Here is a 26,762-nt window from a genome sequence, read left to right on the forward strand (position 1 = left end):
CATGCACGCACGCACATGCACGACTTCCTTGATAAACATGGAAGCGTCTGACTAAACAACCGCTGTAACGCTCGTGTAACCGTTTAAAGTTGGATTTTCTCGGGTTAAGTTTGAATTAGTGTAAAACGTTTGTAGCCCTTCACTTTTTGGATTTATTGTGCAGAAAAGGGTAAGAAGCGTTCCTTGTGGAAACATGCGCCGTTTCTGAACCGCGGTGGAAGTGGCCCAGGGTGTGACCTCATCTCGGAGCTACAGAATGAGTGTAGTGCTGAGGGAACATATACTGGGGCTAGTCTCGACCCAAAACACTGAGGTAAACATGTTGTTGCCACCAGAAAATAGCGTCCAATAGCTTGTTATATTTTGCATCGAGGAGCGCAGTATGTACAATACATGATCGCCTCGTCCAACAAAACACTCCGAGTTTCCGACACGACCCACAGTGAAGCCAGATTTAATCTTCATATACAATCACGTGCATGCTGAAAATAGCAGGAAGAGTGGGCACCTAAACACTGTGGGCACCTCAGTGTTAATTTATTTTCTCCAAAATATTGTAAAAGTTGTCACTTTATTAATACCAACAGGATTTTTTTTAAGGGTTGGACTTTATTCCCAATAGGAAAAAAAACGGTAACAATAGTGATGTGCCAGAGATGACTTGCATCAAAATGCCAGGGTTGCCTACCCAGGGCCCGCAAACTTTGGAAGGCAGTCATAGCCCTCTGCAAGCCTGCATGGCAACACTTTGTGTTGTGATGATGTCAGACCAGAACTCTGATCAGCCTATAAAGGTTTTAAGGATTACTTGTCAACTCCATCCAACAGAGAGAGAAACGTATTAGTTTGATAGACCACACCACTATTAAACATAGGTTTGAAACTGACAACATGGGAAAAGACAAGGCCACCATGTTCAGGAAGAACGGAAAGAAAAATCCTGAGGTGTATAGCAACGTTTCAGAGGGGCTGCGGCGACTGTACCGGACCAAACTCTTCCCACTGGAGAACACGTATCGATTCCACGAATTCCACTCCCCACCACTGGAAGACGGCCATTTTGACAACAAGCCCATGGTGCTCCTGGTGGGTCAGTACTCCACCGGGAAGACCACCTTCATTCGACACCTGTTGGACCAGGACTTCCCCGGCATGAGAATCGGCCCCGAGCCGACGACTGACTCTTTCATCGCTGTGATGCACGGTGAACAGGAGGGTGTGATACCAGGCAACGCTCTGGTGGTCGACCCCAGAAAGCCATTCCACAAGCTGAACTGTTTTGGCAACCAATTCTTGAATAGGTTCATGTGTGCACAGATGCCTAATCCAGTCTTGGAGAGCATCAGTATCATTGATACCCCCGGAATCCTTTCAGGGGAGAAACAGAGGCTCTGCAGAGGCTATGACTTTGCGGCCGTGCTGGAGTGGTTCGCCGAGCGAGTGGACCGCATCATCCTCCTGTTTGATGCTCACAAGCTGGACATCTCAGACGAGTTCTCTGAGGTCATCCGAGGCCTGAAGAACCATGAGAACAAGATGCGTGTGGTACTCAATAAGGCTGACCAGATCAGCACCCAGCAACTGATGAGGGTCCATGGCGCCCTCATGTGGGCCCTGGGCAAAATCATCAACACACCTGAGGTGGTGCGTGTGTATATCGGCTCTTTCTGGTCCCAGGCGCAAATGGTCCCTGACAACAGGCAGTTGTTTGAAGCAGAGGAGCAAGACCTGTTTTCAGACATTCAGACCCTGCCGCGCAACGCAGCTGTACGTAAGCTCAACGACCTGATCAAACGGGCTCGCCTCGCCATGGTGCACGCCTACATCATCAGCTCACTGAAGAGCGAGATGCCCAGCATGTTTAGGAAGGAATCCAAAAAGAAGGAGCTCCTCTCCAACCTCGACTTGATCTACCAGAAGATCGAGAAGGAGCACAAGATCTCGCGAGGGGACTTCCCCAATATCCACAAGATGAAAGAGCTGCTGGACGGCCAGGACTTTTCCAAGTTCCCGTCGCTGAAGCCCAAGCTGCTGCAGAGAGTGGAGGACATGCTGGCCAATGACATTGCCCACCTCATGAGCGTGGTGCGCCACGAGGAGACCTCCATGTCCTGCCCCTCAGTCAAGGGCGGAGCCTTCGAGGGGTCCACGAAGGGGCCTTTTGGATTGGGATACGGTGTGGGGGTAAGCGAGGGCATCGGTGATCGGGAATGGGTAGTGAGTCGCGAGAAGCCCACCTACGACGAGGTCTTCTACGCTCTCTCTCCCGTCAATGGTCAAGTGTCGGCCGCAGCAGCCAAAAAGGAGCTGCTTAAGTCCAAGCTTCCCAACACGGTCTTGGGGAAGATCTGGAAGCTGGCCGTCATGGATAACGACGACTTCCTGGACAATGAGGAGTTTGCCCTGGCCAACCATCTGATCAAGCTCAAGCTGGAAGGCCACGAGCTTCCTGCCAACCTGCCTGAACACCTGCTGCCGCCGTCCAAGCGTGCGCCGCTACTGGAGGCCCAGTTATCAGGGGCCTGAGAAGAGCAGCCTGGCAACCGTGTCACAGCCTATAGAGCTACGTGTTGCCTATAGAACTGTGGTTTTGACTCGGGGCGCCCATTGTAAAGCTCCATGAACTCTGAATTACATTACTACTTTATAGCGCCTTACATTTAAGTCATATTATTTTACATAAATAACAAGATACAATATTTACAACTTGAGAGTAAATCCGTTTCCATTGGGACAGAATGACAATTAACCAATTGAATGGAGTCGCAGTCCCGTCCCCTTTCAGAACGACGAGGGACCCAGAAGAGACTTTTCAAAAAGTAAAGACCTGTAAGCCTCAGACAAAGCCAACTCGGATCGTGACAACAAACACTTTTTGGGCCGAACAAATAATTAGAAAGAAGAAAAAAGGGGCAGGGTACAACACCTTTTTTTGTTTTTCTTCTTTGTAAGTATTTGTTCAGCCCAAAATATTGTGTTTATTGTCATGATTTGTCACGATCCGAGTTGGCTTTGTCCGAGGCTTACATATCTTTAAATAAATACTTTTTGAAACGTCTATGGGAAGAATGCATGGGAAATTATTTTCCGGGCCGCTTTTGTACAGATAGATAGCTAGATACGATCGATAGATAGATAGATAGATAGATAGATAGATAGATAGATAGATAGATAGATAGATAGATAGATCACCTGGACCTCTTTGTTGGGGATGTAACAACTACAAATAAAGGTAAGATAGCCTTAGCATGGAATTCTCCTTAAAGGCAGAGTAGTAGTCAAATCAGTCCATTCTTTGATTTACTTTCTTGATCACTTTGGAGGCCAAAAAACACCTTAGGCTTAGATGGTATATTTGTAAGTTTGTGGTAAATACAAAGTGCATACAAATCAAATAATTCTCTGATTAAGGCAAAGACGGCACAAACGGCACATATGAAGCTATACATTTTTATATACAGATGTAGTGAAATTAAGACTTGAAAAGCAAAACATTAAAACATACATACGTACAGTATGTGTATGTGCGCCTTGTGTGGTATTTTCCTCACATCCAAGTACAATGTCAACGTAACTGTCTCAGTACAAAAAGTACAAACCTATTCAACACAAATATTGACAGACAGACGTAGACAAAGATATAGACAACTCCTTTTTAACGAGCTCTGGAAATACTTAAACACATTAACAGAAGCAAAGTTTATTCAGTGATGCAGTGTATGGAAAAGTAAAAAATAATAATAATAATGATAATAATAATAATGAAATCAACATATAATCAATGCAGACAGATGTACATTATACTGTAGATAGAGAAACCACCCCTTAGTAACAACTCAAACCCCAGCATCCGTATTCTGGGGCAAACTCGCAGAAAAGGTTTTATTTTGTGCGAAGGTATTTTTAAATGTAGAGCGAAAAAACGTTTAAAACAATTAAAATTACACATAAGAGCAACACATAATACAGTAATACATTTTACAACAACACATACGCTATACGTTGTGTCAACTTGTGTTTTAATTCATTTTTATTCATTGTATTTCAAATATTATTCATGTGCAATTAAACTTTAACAAATAGTGAGCAGAATTATTTTTTGCGTGTTGTGAGTTTGATCTTTGTTAAAAAAAAAGCGTGTTGTGACTTAAATGTAAATATTTGATGATTTAAAAAAGTAAAGGCTATGCAAATGATAGGTAAATGATATGCAAAATTCCAGACATAATAATCAATTATAACATTATGGATAATGATCTATGGCCCCGCCCCACACAATGGATACTGTAAGAGAAGATATAGTACCGAAGTGCTGACGCAACTCCCACCACCAACTGGACCGGGGGAAGTATCGTTTTCTATTGAAAATCTCACAGAGAAATCCAAGAAGTGGAACTGTGTTCCAGAAATAAACACATCAGACCTGCGATTCTGTCTGTTTATGATATCGAGTTACAGTTGATAAGAACACTTGGAAAACATTTATTTTCTTTCTCACTTTATGGATAAATCTATACTATTTCCACCATCAGTTGATGCTTCATGTCCATAATTATGAGTAAAATTGCAGGGGCTGATTTGTTTCTTTTTGGAACACAGCGGCATTGATGTGTGTTAATGATCAACACAACACACCCCGTCGTCCATGTGTGTCGTCTCTGTCAGAAACCTTGTATGTCCAAAACGGTTCAGGAAACCTTCGTTCCAATGGATCATGGAGTTATTATTTAGTCACAAGCTCTTGTTAATACTTTTCATTGGTTACATAAGTGTGAAACACGCACGCACGCACGCATGTGCGCACGCACGCACTCATACGCACGCGCACACACACACACAATTAACCACTTTCAGTCAAAATAGTTTTCAAAAGCTCACAACACGCCACTGCGCGTTGTGAGCGTATACAGCCGCTATTTCTTCCCCTGGCTATTTCCGCTACTTTTGTGTGACACTGTACTGTGATAAAAAGTAGGACATTCATTTAAGGGGAAAAAATGAAAAGTATAAGCATTGTTATACAATACAAGGTTTCTGCCGACAGCGACAATATAAACTATTAACGCTGTCTGCTTGACAATGCAGCGCTGACAAAACTGCAAAAGAAAACAACTAATCGCTCATACTGTAGATTCACAAAGCATTAATAGAAATGAGTTAATTCATCAAATAAATCGTAACATGTACAGACGTTTCAGAGATACAATGACACATGGGGGGAGATGCTGTCCCTGAGTGTGTGTGTGCGTGCGGTAATCGGTGTGTGTGTGTGTTTATCTCTGTCAGCATAATCTGCTGCACCTTTGTCATGAGTCTGTCTATCTGTCTGTCTGTCTGTCTGTCTGAAGCCGACGTACAATGTTGTCAAATGAGATCAACAAGCTCACGTCCGTGACACGCTGTGAGCTTTTAGATCGGCTATGTTTGGCATGCAACGCCGTGGTATAAATTAAGCATTGGGACGTTCTGTCTGTCAGACAGACAGACAGACAGACAGACAGACAAGACAAGACATACAAGACAGACAGACAGACGGTTCAGATGGTCTCTACGTAGTTGCTAGGGAACAGGCCCTGGCGGCCATCTTTGCTGCATCCTCTCCACCAGGCTTTATCGATGGCCTCCACGGCGACAATGATATCACCAGGCTCAAAGGAGATCTCTGATTCGTCCTCTGTGAGGGAGGGAGAGGAGGAAGAGGACGGTGAAGAGGGGGTGCCCACGCATTTCCAATAATACCATTGGACCGACATGCGGAAAACGACCGGATTAAGGTTGGCGAACATGCGTTAATGTTTGGCGAACAATGCGCGGCTTGAGGTTGGGTTTGTCGTTTGTCGGACCAATAGTATGTCGAAACTAAAGCCTGTACCCATGAAGAGGAGGACCACACCCCGCTACATGACCTCATGTACATACCTGCTATGTCTATACTATGTGGGCTAGGGATATTATCGGCCTCCCGATATTGTCTGCCGATATGTTAGATGGGAAAATATTGTTATCAGTTTAAATGTATAGGTTTTAATTCATTTCAGTTTCTCCCGAATGTATAGTGAATAATGTTTATTTGTATGTGGAAAACCTTGCATTGACGGATGCATCCAGCGGGGCATCACAATAATATTAGGCATAATGTGTTAATTCCGCGACCGCATACTGTATATCGGTATAGGGTTGATATCGGTATCTGACATTAGAAGTTGGACAATGTCGGGATATCTGCAAAAAAGACAATGTCGGACATCCCTAATGTGGATCTAATAACATGTTGGTGTGTTTTTGTTGCCCTGTTGTTTTGTCCAGTTGTTTGAGTGTTTGAATGTTTGATGGAAACCAGCCTCTGGCTTTTTTTTTTTTTTTCTGTCTTAACCCATTTAGGCCTGACGTCGGAATTAAAAAAATGTTTTTTCTTTCCTGAAAAACCTCATGTTTCTATATCAGTGGTTCTCAATATTTCATGTCAAGGACCCCCAAAAATATATGAAATTGGCCGCTGACCCCCATCTGAAAATGTGTTGTTTCAGGGACCACCTCCCAGAAGCAAAGATTTGAGTTAAAAACGTTCGCTCTGAAAGAGTATATATTCAAAGCTGTTCATGATTTTTCAAAAATAGCAGACCTACAAGCTCGTAGCGTGCTACTTGGTGGCACGCTATGAGCCTGTACCTTTAGTTAAAAAATGGTCTGATAATGTTTGATTGATTGCAGAATTTTATGAATGGCCGTCGTGTGTCATTCAGACATTTGCTCGACTAGAAAGAACAGCAGAAACACAAATAGCCCCGAAAATGCTCTGAGAGCTGTAAACCAGCATTACTTTCATTTAGCAGCATCATGTAAGCAGTTAAGTTGGAATCTCTGATCGGAATGATTTAATTCTGAACGAAGAAATATTGATCAGATAGATCCATTCTGACTCTGATCACATTTATTATTAACTTTATGACATCTCACCTGCTTGGTAGTCGTACAGTGCGCGGACACACATCTGTCTGTCTGCTACAACCTGAGAGAGAGAGAGAGAGAGAGAGAGAGAGAGAGAGATTACAGTTTAGATTAGAGTGTGTGTGTGTGTGTGTGTGTGTGTGTGTGTGTGTGTGTGTGTGTGTGCGTGCGTGCGTGCGTGCGTGCGTGCGTGCGTGCGTGCGTGCGTGCGTGTGGTTGCTAGCTACCTGCTGTCCGTTCTCTGAGATGTGTGGTTCTTCTGGGTTCTCCTCCATGTTCCCATGGTTCCATGGTTCTTCTGGGTTCTCCTCCATGTTCCCATGCAGGTCATAACTGGTCAGCTCAGGAGAACTGGGATCGGTGTCAGACGGACTGACAGAACGTTCTGGGAAAAAACACACGCGTAAGAACAATTTAACGTCTCTACTTCTCAGCGTTGATTTAGACATCAAATTGTTTAGTTTAGTTGGCTAAATATCATACGATTATAGTCGCTTAAAGTCGATTAAAATGTGTCTTTAGCAGGCAGCAGATGGCGTCGTTACTCATAATGCCTGGTTTAGGCCGAAAATAGCAGATCTGCAAGTGAGCTTGTAGATCTATTTCCTTGGTTTTACTGAATCTCTTCCCCTCCTTAACATTTTAGTCTAGTTTTTATTTGTTGATGAAATTGCCAATAGTCATAGTTTTAGTCAGCGCTTAATTTTTATTTAGTTTTCGTCAGTGAAAAAAGGTAGCCGACGAACATTTTTCTTCATGCTTTTTTTAAATCAACACTGCTACTTCTATAAGATTCCGAAAGAGAGGTAATAGAATAGACAGAAAATCGTTATTTGCAATGTTTTTTTTAAAACTAACTAACAAACCTGTGCCGTTCAAATCCTCGTCTTCCTCTCCGTTTGCGACGCCATTGGTTGTCGGGATCGTAGCTTCCTCTTTGATTTCCTGGAAAATCACTTCTCCATCTGAAACCGACGTGTGATTGGTCAGAATCCTAGTCTCGCTTTATTTATTTTTATTTCCTAAACAATATTTAACTCATCAAAGACTGATATAACTGATTTTAAAGGGGCATTCATTTAAAACATTATAATCATGACTTACCGCAAATCTTACAACTCTCGTTCTAAAAACAATGGAAAACAAATCTATGGTGGCAGGAGCTGAACTATCGCTACTGCCATCTAGCGGTGGATGAACCAATTGTATGAAGGGAGTGTAAGCTTTATTTTCTTTTGTTAAAAATCTTATTTGACCTTCTTTTCTCTCCATTGGAAAATGAAGAAAGGCGATACACGGTGGTCAAATGCCAGTACAACAGAAATAACATTCACGGAAATGTGATTAAAACTCTTTGCAGGACCCATAAACAATGGTACCCATCATAACGGAGAACAACTTCATATTCCAGTTAATATGGACAGTGAGACAATATTTGAAATTGCGTCTATAGCTCAGGGACATTGTGCATCCCAGAGAGCTGGAATATGAATGGAAAACAATAAAGTCTGCAACGCTGGTATATTTCTCAGCTCCACTTGTATATTGCTTGTTAACGTCTTGATCCTATTGGATCATCCTCAGGAATTTAGGAATGGCCTTTGGAATAGGCATGGACCAAAAAACGGACAAAAGGACAAAATACATCATCGATTTGCAACAGGCTTTATATAGTTCTATATAAACTAGATTCATTTCAATTAATTTCAACTAAGGAAAGTGAGTAGCAAAGTGTACTTTTCATTTTGACTGAAGACGAGAGGGTGTGCAGCCTGTGAAACGTGCGCAGAGGCTCAAAAGTCCCATAGTGTTAATGGAAGTCCTTCTAACCCCAACCCTGGACCAGAGCTAGATCGGGGCAACTTTCCCGTGGCTACTTCACCTGTAACAGCTGACTCCTCCCCTTCCTCTGACAGCTCAACACTGACTGTCTCTGCAAGGGCCTGGCTGTGATCCGATTGGTCCTCCGCCTGTCCGTCACCCGGCTCCTCCAATGACGCCTCAATGGTCTCAGCTTCTGTTTCCTGTGTAGACTCCGCCCCTTCCTCCCCTTCCTCTGAAAGCTCAACACTGACTGGCTCTGCAAGGGCCTGGCTGTGATCCGATTGGTTCTCCGCCTGTCCGTCACCCGGCTCCTCCAATGACGTCTCAATGGTCTCAGGTTCTGTTTCCTGTGTAGACTCCGCCCCTTCCTCTTCTCCTTGTTCTGGCTCGGCTGCCTCCATCGTCTCTGTGACAATGGGGCTGGATCAGGGTTAACATAGTTAAAGGAGCACTTCATGCTCATTATAGGATCATGGAACCATGATCTACTCACCCCGAGTCTCAGATGAGGGCTGGGTGGACAGTTGTTAAACCCAACTACCAGTGACATCATTGGTTGGCCGGTTTGCTAATTTCCTTTTTTTTGTGGTCAGAATGAGATGATGTATGATGATAAGAGTGCCCCTCACTTCACACGGTGTGATTTTTTTTTTTTTATTAATGCAAGAACAATGGCTAACTTTCCAGGAAGAGAAAGGCTGTAGATTGGACTCCCCACCGATGATGTCCCTGGTAGCTGAACTGTCCACAGCCCTCCAATGAGACACAGATAATAAACAGAAATGGTGTCATCTTATAACTAAAGCATTAGACAGGTTGAAAATGTGGTCCTAAATCTGGAGTTGACAAAGCATTTTGTTAACTGAAATAAAAACTGGAATAGAAACAGTTTCGTGTTTACAAAATGTACACAAAATCGAGAAAATGACGTTAGAGTAAGGGTTAAAAATAATAGCTGATCTACAAGTTTACAGCTATTCTAGCTATTTATCTGAATAATAGCCATATTATTATAACAAAATACAACTAACAATGAAACTAATACCGAAACTAAATCTAAAGTATATTGAACATGAATAGGCAAAATAAATAAACTGTCATTTAAAATAACAAAGTAAAATTATAACTAATGATAAATAAAAAACTATAAAAACCTTGTGCTGGATGGTAGTTCTCTGCCGGCCTTGTGATCTTCTTCCTTATTCACTTCCTCCTTATGCTCTTCATCCTCGTCCTCCTCCTCTTCCTCCTCTTCCACCAGAACAGCCTGGACTCTGTAAGCTACTTCTGACAACAACTCTGGAGAAAAGAGAGTACAGTATAATATACACAGCGTGTGTGTGTGTGTGTGTGTGTGTGTGTGTGTGTGTGTGTGTGTGTGTGTGTGTGTGTGTGTGTGTGTGTGTGTGTGCGTGTGTGTGCGTGCTAGGGCATCAGTAAGCAGGAACTGGGGATGGCAATAGAGCACCAACGTCACTGTCAGTAGAGGGCGCCAGTCCACAGGTTTGTGTACTTTATATTTGCATTGAAATCCCCACAGGGGAATTTTAGATCTCTTCGTATAAGAACTGTGTTTGAAAAATAAACCGATCATCCCGGCCTTTGCACTCATATGGATATGAAGCATCGACTGAAGGTGGACATGTACAAATACACCCATATAGAGTAACACAAGAAGCGCTAAAAACGAGTCAAACAACCCAGAGATTACATTTCCGGGTAGGCGGGGTGGCTGCAGCTGCCCGTCGCACAACATAAAATGACATGTTAATTTTTTTTTTCATTTTATTGATATTTAATGTCGAGTCACCGCCAGCTGAGCTTACGTCAACGAGGAATCTCAGGAATGCAATGTGTTGACAGCTGGGCGTGACGTATATTAGCAGCGACATGTAGTTTCAAGGCAAATTAATTAAAATTTCTCCAGAAACTGGCTGTATCAAATATGAATGGACCTCATTAACGACGCACAGCCACCCCCCTGACAGAAAGGCCGGGGTGGTCGGTTTATTTTTCAAACACAGTTCTTATGAAGCGACCTAAAATGGGGATTTCAATGCAATGCATGAACCTGTGTACTGGCGCCCTCTACTGAAAGTGACGTCAGACTTCGGTGCTCTATGAAGGACCGGAAAGTCTGGACAGTTGAACAATGCTAGTTTCAGTGTTCAACTGGTATCCTAATTGAGGCACATTGTTCTCTAAGCATTCTAGGCATGTGATTAATTACCTTGCTGCATGTACAGTGTGTACAATAATGTCTTTGTGTTTATTCCCACCTGTGTTCAGCGAGGGGCTTTGAGGCAGAGGGGCCACGGGGGTCTCCAGCAGAGCCGGGGACGGTGAGGGAGGCAGGGGCACTGCAGGGGCCAGGCTCTCCGGGGCCCCGGGGTCATCCAAGGAGGCCAGAAGAGTGGGAGAGGCAGGGGGGGCCGAGGGCTGGGTGGGAGGTGGGGATCTGGAAACGACGGGGGTCTCTTGAGCCCGGGCTCCGACCGGCGGCAGGCTGGGCAGAGCTGGGGGGGGGGGGGGGGGGGGGGGGGGTTGGGGGGGAAGGCATATTAAGGAAATAACCAAAACTACAATAAAAACAGTGAACTGATATGCAAATTAAAACAAGCCTTTGCTAAATAAGACTGAAACTGTATTGTGTGTTAATAAAAGTAACTAGAACCGACGAGAAATTAATAATGATAACCTACATTAGAAATTAACAGAAGCTAAATTGAAACTATGCCTTTAAAAATATATATATATAATAACTAAACTAAACTATAGCTTTACCCGCTTTTTTTACCACTTACAACATTCGCCAAAAAAAAGAACACAAAACAATGGTCCGAGTACCATTATAACTCATTCTTTTTTTAAAACGAAAAGTCACAAGTAAATTAGAACTTAAAAATAATGTTAAAACCATGTAAAAAAGAAAGAAAAAAACCTTGGTTTGGAGCGGTGGAGCGCAGGGGTGACGTGGCCGGTCCCCGGGGGGTCTGAGACGGGGAGGGGGAGGGGAGGAAGATGGGGCTGGTGGGAGGAGACCCGGTGGTGGTGTGGAAGAAGGGGGAGGGGGAGGTGCGGGTGGAGAAGGGGCTGCGAGGGGAGGAGGAGGAGGTCTCGGGGTCAGACCTGGTGAAGATGAAGGCGGTGTCGGTCAGACTGCGCTGGTACCGCCTGACCGGGGCTTTACCTGGACGGGGTCAAAGAGAACGAGGACTGATTGATTGATTGACTGACTGTGTACTTGATTAACAGTACATGTCGTACAGTGAAAGGGTTATGCTTGTTTCTATTGTTTCCAAGTAATCACTGCTATAGTATAGGGCAGTGGTCCTCAACAGGCGGACCGGACCGTTAATGCTAAACTAAAATAATAGCCATCTACTACACGCGGTGCGCGCGTACGCACACACACACACACAGACACACACAAACACACACACACACACACACACACACACACACACACACACACACACACACACACACACACACACACACACATTTAACATCTTTATTTGCATTCACATTTAACAAGAAATGATTGAACACAAACAATAGTGGATGCGCAAACTTGGAAAACTTCAGGATACAGATCACGGGTACAGAAAGCATCGCCTTCTCCATATTATGGTGACTGCCAATTATTGCAGACACTGAACAGAATTTACGCACCGGTGCGCGGGGACCCAGGGCTGGTGGGACTCAGTGAAGAGGAACTCAGTTGTCTGAAGAACTCTCTGGGGTTGATGGAGCGTTGAGACACCAGCACCGCTGCCTCCTGCAGGGCACACAGGGAAGTGCAGCAGGGAATTATACATACCGAACTGAACATTAATAATAATAACCCTAAAAAAGTGGACCAACTTAAAGGAGCACTTCAGCCATTTTAAACCCATCTTCAAATACTTGGTCCCCACTGATGCTCATTATAATATGTCTGTCAAATCATGACAGTTCAGAAACCTGCACGAAAACCTTCAGTTTGAAGCAAAAATAAAATAAAACAAACAGCATTCAGAAAACGGTCATCATAGATTGACGATATCCTCCCAGGTATAGTAATAAAAAGTGAGTGCATGTATGTGTGTATGTGTGTGTGTGTGTGTGTGTGTGTGTGTGTGTGTGTGTGTGCGTGCGTGCGTGCGTGCGTGCGTGCGTGTGTGCGTGTGTGCGTGCGTGCGTGCGTTTGACTTACAGCAGCTTTCTCGATAGATTCGCTGCGTCGGAGACGAGCTCGCATTTCTTCTGCATGTTCCTTCTGCTGGACTTCCTGTCAATACAGAAATGATAGAGAATGTTAAATAATGATTTACTCTGGCAGTTAATGTAAACCACAAAGACCTAGAAAAAATAATATTCCGGTACAATGGATTCAGTAGAACACCTGGTTTTGTTGATACACCTACATGCCCTGAATAGTAACAGTTTTGGTTTCCACCTGACAGAGACAAGAAGCTTGTTGATTCTCACCCATCTTGACTTCTCCTTTCTGTGTAGCTCCTCCTCTTCCTCTGCCTTTTTCCTTCTGTCACAGGACGGAACTTATTGTTAGTGTGGTTGCTGTAGGAAACGCACTAGCTATTAGCTAAAGTAAACCTGTTTTTTTGTTCAGCTTTTTGGTTCCTTGAGTTCAATGGACGTTTTATGTAGCCTTTTCTGTAACCCTAAAAGTCAAATTTCTGTCCCTTTTCTGACTGTACATAATGTCCAATCAGACAGGAGTGACATCACAATATGTAATATAAATGGCAAGACAGAATTCGTCAAGAACAGAACTTTCTAGTATAAAGCCATGAATTACAAGTGTGCAAATGGCTTCCCACATAAAGAAGAACGAATACACGAAGAGTTCAAGAGACAGAATTAATCAGGTTCGCGTCAGTGCAACCACACTTGCAATTTCCCACAATAGCACCTTTCTAGTTATTTTCGCCGATATTAATTATGGCTTTGTATTCGTCTCGTTAAGAGCATTAGCGTAATAATCAAAATGTACAAAGTAAATAGTAAATAAAGTTTTCAAATAAATTTCAAGTAAAAGCACAATATTTGGATCCGAGATGTTAGAGGAGTAGGAGGAATAGTAGTAGTACTTTCTTTACAGGGAGAAAAGCATGATTCGTCTGAACTGCAGTTCAGTAACAGGTCCACCTGGGGGCACTACTGTCACATTTCGAGGACAGGAATTCTTTCAAAACTAACCTAAAATAATGCCTGTGAACATAGTTGAACTCCTTGAATACAATAGAATCCTCTGTCCCCTCTCCTCCTTTCTCTGTAAATATACATTATGATTATGCTGATCTGTATGGCTTATTATGTTATCCTCTTTGACTGTACATAATTATTCTGTTAAGCGATAAACCAGAGATATTCCGGGTACCAGTTGTATCAGTCTCCTAGCAACCTAGTATCATTGGTGAAGAGCGCCATCTATCGTAAACCACGTAAAAGACCATATGACGCAATATTGCATCCTTGCCAGTCACACGTTGGATTTGATGTGACGTAATATTATGTCCTTGGCAGGCAATGTGTTTAACAGGGATGTTATTAGTGGAGATTTTGTGGATGTTTCAAGCCTTTATACTCAATGGCATTGCTGTCAAATGTATTGCTGCTTAACGTTGCTACTTCTCACTGTGTCGCGACACAACACTGCAGTGCTCAAGACCCTGATGTGCGTGGAGGGTCGCAAATCCAGGAGTGCGCACTCTCACAACGCACATCATGTCATCTCATGTTATTACGACACATTGCCATGTCTTGTCATAGTGTATTGTGACGTGTCGCATCGTATTGCTGACATAACCCAGGCTTGTATCATACAGTCACTGACATAACCCAGGCTTGTATCGTACAGTGTCGCTGACATAACCCATTAACCCAGGCTTGTATCGTACTACAGTGTCGCTGACATAACCCATTAACCCAGGCTTGTATCATACAGTCACTGACATAACCCAGGCTTGTATCGTACAGTGTCGCTGACATAACCCATTAACCCAGGCTTGTATCGTACTACAGTGTCGCTGACATAACCCATTAACCCAGGCTTGTATCGTACTACAGTGTCGCTGACATAACCCATTAACCCAGGCTTGTATCGTACTACAGTGTCGCTGACATAACCCATTAACCCAGGCTTGTATCGTACAGTGTCACTGACATAACCCATTAACCCAGGCTTGTATCGTACAGTGTCACTGACATAACCCATTAACCCAGGCTTGTATCGTACTACAGTGTCACTGACATAACCCATTAACCCAGGCTTGTATCGTACTACAGTGTCAATAACCCAGGCTTGTATCGTACAGTGTCGCTGACATAACCCAGGCTTGTATCGTACAGTGTCGCTGACATTCCAGACCTCTGTTCTTCGATCCTCTGTAGTTTCTCGTTCATCTTTCGGTCTCGCTCCTCGGTTTCCTTCCTCTCCTTCTGAACTCGTTCCCTCTCCAGACGCCGCCTTTCCTCTGCCGCTCGTCTCCTCTCCTCTTCCTTCCTCTCCTCCTCCTCGCGCTGAAGCACACGCTCGCGCACACACACACACACACACACACACACACACACACACACGCACACAGACACACGCTCGCTGAAACAATGAGACTCAACAAAACATTCATTTTCAGCTCAAATCAAAGCATTTTCAGACTGTGTGCGTGTGTGTGTGTGTGTGTGTGTGTGTGTGTGTGTGTGTGTGTGTGTGTGTGTGTGTGTGCGTGTGTGTGTGTATGTGTGTGTGTGTGTGTGTGTGTGTCTGTGTGTGTGTCTGTGTGTGTGTCTGTGTGTGTGCATGCGCACGTGTTTTCAGACCTCTGCTCTTGCCCAGAACGACTCCCTGTTGATCCGCCTCATCTCCATCGCTGCGTTGGTCTTCCTGTAGTTTGTACCCTGTAGCATGCACGCACACACACACACACACACACACACACACACACACACACACACACACACACACACACGCCATACATAAACTTATTGAATTGGTCAAACAGGCTGATCGGAGTATTCCATAAACTGTTGACTAAAAACTACTTGGATTTTCACAACCATCTCTAGGGTTTACAGAGAATGCATCAGCCCAGGCAACGTTTCAGTATCAAGCCTTCTTCACGCTACCGAAACGCGTCCGTGTCTGCTGTGTTTGTCTGTGCGTTTATGAATAAAATGTACCGGAAGGACTTGGCTATTTCTTTCTTACTGCTTGCTTTTTTTTTTTTTTTTTCCTTTTTTATTGAAAGGGTTACGCAGTATTACTTGGTTTATTCTATTTTATTTTATGTTAAAAAAAACTGTGGCTTCAAAACCGGAATATGTACCAAACCAAATGTTGTATGTAGCCTACCGTTACACGCTTTGTATAGTGTGACACACACACACGCACACACACACACACACACACACACACACACACACACACACACACACAGTCACACACACACACACTCACCACAGTCTCCTCCTTGTCCACGGACGCTGAGCTCCTCCTCACACACTGCTGGTCACGCCCGCCCTGCACCTTGGTGATCTCACAGACCACCTTGTCCTCCGTCACGTCCTCTGGTCTGTCAGCTCTGATGAACACATGAGCCTCCTGCGTGAACACATACAATTTACCAGTAAGACGACTGAGGGCGAGGTCGCGTGCTGTGCACGCATCCGGCTCGTTGACGGCAGACTGCTGGGCGAGCACTGGCGCTTTGGCATGGGGGGGGGGGGGGGGGGGGGGGGGGGTCAGATCAACATATGGAATGAATTCTGTACTGGCCATATAAGGAGCATGTCTTGAGTGTACAGGGTTACAATGTAACCTTAAAGAAGGCTCACCAGCGCCTCTTATAATGCCTCTGGAGGCTGAGACCAGCTGGCCTCAGTGCTGGAGGCGTTCTACAGGTGTGTGGTGGAGAGTATACTCTCACATTCTCCATCACCACCTGGTATGGGAACTGCTCTGCTGCGGACAAGAAGGCGCTGCAGAGGATCACCCACCGCAGTCTCCCTTCCATCGAAGACATCTATCTACACACCACCAGGTGCAGGAGCACTGCGGCCCGCATTATGGAGGACCCCCACTCACCCAGCCCATGGACTCTTCGGCCCACTCCCCTCGGGTAGAAGGCTGCGCTCCATCAAAGCCAGGACTGAAAGGCTTAAACGCAGCTTCTATACCCAGGGACTGTCAGGCTACCGAACTCAAAATGCACGTTAGCTGTTTTTAATATTTCTTGACATGCTGCTCAGTTTTAATGCACTCCACTGCACTTTTTCGTTTTTATATGTGCAAAGTGCAAACATGTGGAAATGACAAATACAGTTAACCTTGAACCTTGTCATCATACAGGCTAATTAAGGGGGCGAGGAGTCTGATGAGGTGAGTCTTCAGATTAAGGCAGAACATTGGCAGTGGTAATTCTGCAATTCTTTTTCTTTTTTATCCCACGATTTTGTAACCCATTTTTTCACCCGGTGAGACCAGCATTACTGCATGCTTTTTGTGAGGGTACCAATTTAGGGGACAAACTCCACACAGAAAGGCCCTTTCGCCAACCCCACCTATATGGGCAGGGGTATGGGCGCTGATGACACGGAGGAGAGAACACACCCACAGAGTCCTCTGCGGGAATCAAACCCAGGACCTTTCTAACTGCAGTTGGGAGTTAGTTCCGCAGTTTGGGAGCCAGGTGGGTGACCCTAGTCAAGGAAAGCCTTGACTAGGTATACAGACTCAGTGAACACAGCCTTGCAATAGAGAAAGACCCCAGACAGACCCCGTTCCCAAGGGAAGACAGACTATGTACCCACTGCACACAAAATGTGGTGGAAACGGGCTACACTTTCTAACCACCTGCCCACTATACCATCAGACATCAGAGACACATACTTCCCACAGATTACACACACCCAAAGTGAGTTTGAAACTACTGTATGACCAATGACAAAAAAACTCCCATACCAACATAGACATTGGGAGAAAAAAAACAATTTGCAAACAAAGCAGCAAGACTTTGAACTATTGCGACAAAAGAAGATTAGCCAATGGAATACAACCCAGCCACCCTAAAGACCTAACCACACCAAAGGGTTGAGACGGTTTTAGCGTTGTCCCTGCGGTGTGATATGTCTTGTTGCACGTTGACCCACGTTGACCCACGTTGACCCTAGTGATTCAACGCATGGAATTCAATGGCCCAAACCACACCAAAGGGTCGAGACGGTTTTAGCGTTGACTCCTTGCAACCGTTTGGACCCAAGGAGTTGCATGGTGACCCTTTGGTGTGATCAGGGCTTTCTATCTGTACCAAGTAGACCGCTAGACCTACTGCACATGTAAACAGAGCTGCTACCTTGAAACACATCTTAAATCTGAGGGGGGTTTTGTATGCTATTTAAATAGCCTTGAGAAAGAATGCTGCTATTTGTCCCAAAGTGACTGCAAAATAATTGCTGCTATTTGTTTCCAAAAAGCTTTAGACCCTGTATAACATGCATATAATGACACAATGTGACATAGCTCTGTTTACAAAATGCTGTACCCCCTCCAACTGTATATACTTTCCTCAATGTCAACAGTTTTTATTATATGTTGACACTTTCTTTGACACAATGCAATGCCAATAAAGCTTCTTTGAATTGAATTGAATTGAATTGAATTGAATTGAATTGAATTGAATTGTGTGCTAGATTCTAAGATTCTGACAGATAAACATGTGAATATAATGAACATATGAATGGATGTGATGATGAAAGTATGTGCTTGTGTGCACACACACACACACACACACACACACACACACACACACACACACACACACACACACACACACACACACACACACACACACACACACACACACACGCATGCACGCACGCACGCACGCACGCACATTGTGGTTTTCTCAGGGGGTGTGTGGAGGCCAGCAGTTGTGCAACAGTTAGATTTGACATCAGAACGGAGGGAGAATCAAACCGCAGTTCAGATCAACGGGAAAATATCAGCATGAAAACACTCATTCCAAACGTCTCTCTGCTTGACCAAAACTATGACAGGAAATTGTTCGCTGTTGTGCACTACCGTCTTTCACTGACGAAAACCAAATAAGAAGAAAATAAAAATGAGGTTATGATGACTAAAACTATATGACTAAATTATATTTATTTGTCGACAACTTTGCAGAACTAAAATACTAAGTCATTCATGTGGGTGTGGGTGTCACGCTCCGAAAAATAGATGATCAACAAGCTCACAACGCGTCGCAGCCGCATTGTGCTTGTAGATTGGCTATTGTCGTCACACAGCTAAGTATATCAGGCATTACGACACCACCAAGGCCTGCCAACATAAACTGACAGTTTATGTCAACTAAAACTATAGACTAAAACTAAAACATGAGTAAAATATGATAAAAACTAAATGGAATTGTATTCCAAAGACTGTGACTTTAAAACTACATCTAAATTTGCCGTCAAAATAAACACTGGTGCCAAATGTCAAAAGCAATTTTCCAATTCACTGCTTTGAGACAGGTAAACAAGGATTGCTGTTATTTCGCGTTCATGTAAACAGTTATGTTGGAATCTCTGGTCGGAATAATTTAATTCTGAATGGATATTGTCTGTGGGCAGTGGTGGAAAAAGTACCTGTATCCCACTTTTTACTATAAGTAAAAGTATTAATACTTCAATATAGAAATACCAGTACTTTGTTACAAGTAAAAGTCCAGAATTCAAAGTTTACTTGAGTACAATTCCAAAAGTATTGGTATCAAAACGCAACTCATTATGTAGAATGTCCCATTTCAACTTTTTAAAATGTATAAATATCGACAAGCTGTTTTCAAATAGCCTAAATATATATAGAGCGTAAGTGGTAAATGTATGTTTTGTAATACAAATCTAAATGTAAAAACTAAAAGGTAACTAGTAAGGTTTTCAAAGTAAAAGTACACTACTTTCCTCAGAGATGTAGTGGAGTAGAAGTAAAAGTGTTGGAAATACTCACATAAAGTACAAAACTACAAATACCTCAAAATTGTACTTAAGTAAACATACTAATATTACTGTACACCACTGGCATACAGTCACTGTGAATACAGCTCTCTGGAATGCAGGGTTGGCGTGATGAAGACAGAACAGGAGAGATGGGGAAAAATGTATGGTACGTGCGTGCGTGCGTGCATGCATGCATGCGTGCGTGCGTGCGTGCGTGCGGGGAGAGAAACAGAGAGAGACAGAGAGAAAGAGTGGAAATATTCAGCAGTTTGCTCGCAGGGAGAGAAGTGAGTTTGGATTCAGAAATGACAAATGACCACAGAACAGAACATAATGTTCCTTTGTGTGTGTGTGTGTGTGTGTGTGTGTGTGTGTGTGTGTGTGTGTATGCGTGTCTGTGTGTGTGTGTGTGTGTGTGTGTGTGTGTGTGTGTGTGTGCGTGCGTGCGTGCGTGTGTGCGTGCGTGCGCGTGTGTGCGGATGCATTTGTGTGTGTATTATTCTCACACATAGTGTATGGCAAAAGTGAATCAATATCCGTCACCACGCACACACACACACACACACACACACACACACACACACACACACACACACACACACACACACACACACACACACACACACACACACACACACACACACACACACACACACACACACACACACACACACAGAGATTTGCAGTGTGGGACATTCTAAACTACGACAAACTACATTCTACAACAATTTTCATCTGACAGATATCACTTTTTGAAGTTTATATATCATCCTTTTCGCCAGGTGCGAAGCAGCATGGTCTACATTTGCACGCACCACTACTGACGACCGTGAAGACGACTCTAAACACGACCTAGTAATGATTGGCTGACTCATAGCGACATTACTAGCGACCTAGTCACGATTGGCTGCCTTCTAAGCCAATGGGAGTCTTTTTTTTTTCTTTTCTTTCTTTTTTTTTAATTAAAAAAAATGTTTTTGGCTTTTCCTGCCTTTATTGATAGTATCAAGTGAAGAATGACATGAAAGAGGGAGAGAAAGAAGGGGAGAGACACGCAGCAAAGGTCATCATGAACGGGACTCGAACACGCAACGCGCTGTCAGGCCAGAGCCTACAGTATATGTGGCATGCGCCTGGACCACTTGGCCAGCGGGCGCCTGACGGCATAAAAACGCATACTCTGAAACGCAGCGAAGAGAGTGGCAACAGCAGCTAATGTTCATCTTTCTTTCGTTCTCATTCGCCTGTGAATTATTTACTGCCAAATCATTTTAATCACCAGTTGTAACATTGCCATGAGCAGTATAGGAAGGACAACAGATATAGATCAACTTATGATATTTAACTACTAGTCCATGTATACAGTTTTAGCGCTTGTGGCATAATATAATAAATGTCTAGCATTCATAATCATATATATTTGTAAACGTGTGTGAGCAGCATGCACATCAGCAACATGCAGGTCGCAACCCTCATCAAGTCACCTTTAGTGACTATGTGGAGTGGACCCGACCCACAGTTTGAGAACCATCGCTCTACACCCAGGGTGTGAGGCGTGCCGTGCACTGTTGATGGACATGGTGCTAACTTTTCCACATCTGTCAGCGGAGAGAACGCACATGAACTTTAAGCCTTTAGCAACAATAGAGCTTCTGTGTATGTGTGCATGTGCGTGTGCGCGCGCATGTGTGTGCGTGCAGCGTTCATTACGTCATGGCAGAAACAAACCCAACCTGACTTCTACCAGCTGCTACATGCAGAGAGACAGAGACAGAGACAGAGACAGAGACAGAGACAGAGACAGAGACAGAGACAGAGAGAGAGACAGAGACAGAGACAGAGACAGAGAGACAGACAAGGAAGGAAGGAAGGAAGGAAAGAGAGAACTAAAGAACAGATCACAGACAGACATAATGACACATGGTTGCCGGTAGTGATCATCATCAAAACAAACATACGCTCCATCCATGTTTAATTTACATCAATCATTGTCAGGATGAACCCTTTGCTTTAGCAACGCTATGCTAATAGCCAGGATGAAACTTTTACTAAGGCTCACGGAAGGTTAATACACAACACACGTAACATATAACATACCGGCACACAATCTGTGTTCCGAATGAATGCACAAATGAACAAACAAACAAACAAACGAATCAATCAATCAATCAATCAATCAATCAATCGGGGAGAGGGGGGATCTTCCTTTGAAGTTCAGAGGGATCAATTCAGAGCTCCTGGCAGATTTTTCTGCAATAGATAACCCCTGTCCACTTTCAATAGAACATTATATTTAGAAAATAATTATATCAAATTGAACTTTTGTTTCAGTGAAAACGTTACACTTGCCATATCTGCCCTGCAGTGTGCACTTTGTGATTACGAAACCTAAAAGGCAAACAGAAATACCAACTAAAAACAACAACCGTTAAGTCGCTAATCGCAATTGGTGTGGCAAGTCATCGCATGGCTTAAATGTGTATTGTTGACAGCCCCACGTTGAAGCAGCAAAGCTGCCCCTTCTAAAAACAGGCGTGGGTGCAGACGCTCGTACATGCTGAGACAGGCCGACTGGGAGAGGGTTATTAACGGGGTGTGTTTGCTTTTCATCTCCAGCGCGCCTCCTCCCTTCAACACATGCCATCTCTCTGACCTTTGACCTTGCAAACGACCTCAGAGGTGTTGCAGTCACTACTGTAGGCATACAGGGGTTAACGCAAAGGCAACACCTAAACATTTAGTCAGACCCGATCCGAAATGACCCACACACTAGTGCTCTGTTTCCTAAGCAATTAGCAATTTAGCATAATATGCAAAATTATAATATAGCGGTATCCATTAACCAGTGGTAGAGGTGAAAAAAAGATTATAATAAAAAAAACACCATGCCGTGCGCTCCTCAGCTCTGACCGTGCCGAATCGCAAATTCTCCTTAAAGTTTAGGTATTATCATTCTAAACCTTTGTCCTTGGTGTTCTACAGGTATACATACAGCTAAACAGTTGAAGGAATCACATATTGAGGCTTTAACCTTCTCTTTTATGAATGGTGTATTCATAATCATATAGCGCCTTTATCCAAGGCGCTTTACATTCACCCATTCACACACATTCATATATGTGGCAGAGGAAACCATGCAAGGCAACCAACCTGCACACCGGGAGCAATTAGCACGGAGCACGGGATGCAGCTGCAGAAACCTTCTGTTACACCAGCGGCACTTTTCCACCAGCGTTGAACTGGTTCCGTTCTTGTTTCCCACCTAATATTGAACCAGTTCAGTGTTTCTATACTGAAAATGAAGTGAACCCTAAAAGTTGGTTCTGAACTGGAACAAAAATAAATGAAATGGTTCCAAGAGTCTAGAACGGAACCAGTTGTATACAACCAAAGTTCTGTTGGTGGAAAAGAGATGGACACGATTCACAATCACACAATGTTGAGTGAGAGTACTGTAGTAGATCGTCTATTTTTGGGTGCCAAAGAGTTAACCAAGAGCAGGACATGCTGGCCTCTATGGGATCCAGATGACCAGTGGTGGAGACTCATGGGAACAGAGTGAAGAATAACTCACACGTTGTTTGGAGCTCAGTCACTGGTAGACAGACGCACGCACGCACGCACACACGCAGTCACTGGTAGACAGCATGAAATAAACAGCTTCGATGAGTGTGACTAACTCACTATTCACTGACCTCACACTGTGGGACTGTAGGAGAACAATCTGTCGACTACGTATTTTTTCACTGACTAAAACGAAATAAAAAACTAAATAGAAACAAGCTAAGATGACTAAACGCTATGACTAGATATATACTGGCAATTTCGTCAACAAACGTAAAAAATATATATAAAAAAAATAGACAAAAATATTACATCACATTTCGCAGGGGAGGGACGCCAGGCGGGGATACTAGTGGTCATTGTGCGTATACTCCTGTGGGCTGGGGTGGCACCCGTCAGTGGGTAGCGTTGGGTAGGAGGAGTAGGATGAATGCTCTACGACTACGTCCTCCCGGTGGGGGCTCCTCACTGGCAGGTGAGTCAGTACTAGGATACTGTACAACACAGTGAGGCTGGATTCACACATATCCGACACCTGTCTTGTGTCTGTCTGGTGTCTTGTCCGTGTTTGCCATCAAACACGGACAAGAGACCAGACAGACACAAGACAGGTGTCTGAGTGCAGCCCATCAACGCAGAATTGTGTGGGGAGGAATCAATTGGCATAATAACAATGCAACTGGGACGTATCCTCAGTGATGTACATGTCATCGGGGTTTCGGGTCTCGCAATCATCATACCCCTCGCTCGGGTGACCCAGCCGGGGTGATAAAGTCCCGACTTACGTCCCAGTATCTACCCTCGATCAGACCCACTAAGGAAAGACCAGGGCCACACAATCCGTTGGAACAACTCCAGAACTACTCTGCTGGGACTGGGAGGCACAATTCTGGCATGTGGAGGGACTAGGCTCTGTGGGTTGCCTCCTGTCCGGGCCCCTCCTACGTCTCACCAGGTCCACTCCTGCTCTCACCAGGAGTACCACCAGGCATTGCACCAGACTCCCAGCACCAGACACTTCATTCAGGAGTGGTGGTTTCTTGAATGGTTCTGCAGGCTCCACTTGGGCAACGGTGGTACTGCAGGCTCTGCTTGCGGCTCGAATGGCCCTCCTAAAGGCCTCATCGAAGGTGATGATAATAGACTAAATCAATTTGAATAAACTAAAACAAAAACATCCCAGATGACACAAATATGACTAAGAATAAATGGAATTTTATTCAAGACTATGACTAAAACCAAATCAAAATTAGCTGTCAAAATGAACACTGGTATGACACATGCACGCACGCACAAACAAAATAAAAAAATAAAGTTGTATGGGGTCCTTAGCACAAAATATTTTCTACCAAATTCACATTAATTTAGGGGTCCTTGGCATGAAGACGTTTGAGAACCACCGGTGTAGTGCAGTGTGCAGTTTGCTATGAGTGACAGCCTGGTAAATAAACAAGTTGTGGTCGAGCAGATCAAAGCCAGCAGCTGCACCCGCATGGGTGGGGGGGTACACATACAGTAGGAAGGCAGGCAGGCAGGCAGGCAGGCAGGCAGGCAGGCAGGCAGGCAGGCAGGCAAACAGACAAGTCCATGCCTGCTTCAGAGTACCGTGCACCATCGGTGAGCTTGTTGCCTTGTTGTGAAGTGTCACAGTTGGATCATTGGTAGTAGCCTCGCGTTGCGATAGTAATATAGAGTAGGGGCGGGTGAAGTGTGGCTGCGCCAGGCTACATTGGTAGGCAACCTACCTTCTTTGTGCGCATTGAGCACAACGCAAATTCGGCTGGCCAACTCACAGACCCTGATGTGTGCGCAAGTGCCGTTCACGCCTGTGCTTTAACCTCGCCGCTTTCAACCCAGCTTTAGCAGTAGAACTGTTTAATGTTCATTATGACACAGAAGAAAATTAAAACATGACACTTCACTTCCAGAAGGTTGCCGACCGCTGAAGATCACACAGAGCGCTCGTTCATGGATCGATTCAGGCGCGTTCCTGGAGTTCACCAAAATGTTGGTGCCCAAATCGAGAACAAGGAAGTAGAGTGTTCTTCCGGGTGCTTCAAACGCCAGTGAGCAACTTCCAGTAAACATAAATAGCAGCGGGCGGAGCGGTCCACCCTCTAGTTTATAAACAACTATATGGTGACGACATGAGCAGATGTAGGCCAGTAAGGCAGGACTAATGGATCCCAGATGTGTGAACATGAGCTCACTGCATGGGAATGTTCAGACTCTAGTAGTCGAACACAGACCGTTTACCGTCAGCGTGAATAAGACTCCACCAGTCAAACACAGAGCACACACCTCACAGGCTACATTATTGTCAAGGTTTTCGATCGTAAACATCGTTTCCCTGCCGCAGTTTTTCACTAACCTTTGAAGAATCCCCCGATTGTGAACGTACTGTAGCTCCACTTCACGATCGTCCGCCTTAAAATAGCGCGATCGTTTCTCATAATGTCGAGACATGATCCACCACCGCCATCCAAAACAAGAAGCGAGAACAGAGCGACCCGGAGGATTGCACTGTGACTCCATTACCCAGAAGAGCCAGTTATATTTTTCCGGTCACGTGATCCAAACGTGTGACGTATGACACAGTCTCAGCGGAAAACCTTGCGTGCGTGTCTTAAAAGTTATCAAAATCGGCTACAAATAAAACATAACTTGGGAATGTCGTGTTCGGCAGGGAAAGAGGTCTTTATCGATCAGGTCGGGAAAGTCGTGTTTGGGAGTGAAATAGAAGCATTTCCAGACAGCGTCACAAAAGAAACCGATCGCTCAATAGATGCAATGTAAAAGTGGTCACAGCACAAACTTGCAGATGCTGTTTTCCTCCCAGTGTGTTAGAAGAAGGTTTAGGGTGGATGTTTGCTGTGATCTCTAGCTCCTGAAATATATACCAGAGGTTTATGTTGTGCCAACTTGTGTGTAAACAAAAATCACACACGCGTGAAGTGAGGGGCGCTCTTACAACATCTTACAACATCGAGGAGGTTGCTCATGTTGCTACTGTATATGATTAGGTGATTCAATGACGACGTAAAACAAGCGGTGTCAAAACAAACGTTAAAATTCTCTATATTGTTAATGGGATTTAATGTTTGTGTTAGGGACAAAACATAAACATTAATTTATCTTCATTGTCAATGGTGTTTTTAAAAACAAACATTAAACCTGGAGGGGCTAGCGATTTGGGTATAAATCTGGCTCAGTCAGTGCAGTTACCTGTCAAACTACTTCTCCAGTGTAAGAGAGTTATGCCCATGGGCATATAACACCAGAGGGAGATCACCTGACCTTGTTCCCTTATAGATTTGGCACAAACACGGGGGGGAACTGCATTTTGTGCTGCCACTTGCCAGTGGACACGCTCCGGGTATACTAACAGTCCGATATACGTGGACGGTTAAGACTAACCCGTGGTT

General features: G+C 44.2%; 2 protein-coding genes across 2 annotated transcripts in view; one reads left to right on the forward strand and one right to left on the reverse strand.

Annotated features, from left to right (window-relative positions):
- Nucleotides 1-912: 912 nt before the first annotated feature.
- LOC308317167 (EH domain-containing protein 1-like) lies at nt 913-2,864 on the forward strand (the record flags this gene model as incomplete). The annotated part of the gene is made up of 1 exon (XM_080766001.1): nt 913-2,864. The coding sequence occupies one exon, from the start codon at nt 913-915 to the stop codon at nt 2,524-2,526; it is 1,614 nt and encodes a 537-aa protein (XP_080622127.1). The 3' UTR covers nt 2,527-2,864.
- Nucleotides 2,865-3,436: 572 nt separating this feature from the next.
- LOC308316553 (uncharacterized protein) overlaps nt 3,437-26,762 on the reverse strand; it is a 54,501-nt gene continuing 31,175 nt past the window's right edge. The window contains exons 5-18 of the mRNA XM_080765229.1: nt 16,235-16,378; nt 15,598-15,675; nt 15,149-15,300; nt 13,246-13,300; nt 12,971-13,045; nt 12,448-12,553; nt 11,714-11,962; nt 11,052-11,288; nt 9,927-10,071; nt 8,831-9,192; nt 7,815-7,913; nt 7,176-7,333; nt 6,958-7,009; nt 3,437-5,674 (exon numbers count right to left, since the gene is read on the reverse strand). Coding sequence (XP_080621355.1) covers nt 5,538-5,674; nt 6,958-7,009; nt 7,176-7,333; nt 7,815-7,913; nt 8,831-9,192; nt 9,927-10,071; nt 11,052-11,288; nt 11,714-11,962; nt 12,448-12,553; nt 12,971-13,045; nt 13,246-13,300; nt 15,149-15,300; nt 15,598-15,675; nt 16,235-16,378 — 2,049 coding nt within the window. The 3' untranslated portion in view covers nt 3,437-5,537. The remainder of the gene's footprint in view (nt 5,675-6,957; nt 7,010-7,175; nt 7,334-7,814; nt 7,914-8,830; nt 9,193-9,926; nt 10,072-11,051; nt 11,289-11,713; nt 11,963-12,447; nt 12,554-12,970; nt 13,046-13,245; nt 13,301-15,148; nt 15,301-15,597; nt 15,676-16,234; nt 16,379-26,762) is intronic.

The sequence above is a fragment of the Protomyctophum bolini genome (assembly GCF_963924005.1).
Source record: "Protomyctophum bolini genome assembly, chromosome: 6".
Taxonomy (NCBI): Eukaryota; Metazoa; Chordata; class Actinopteri; order Myctophiformes; family Myctophidae; genus Protomyctophum; species Protomyctophum bolini.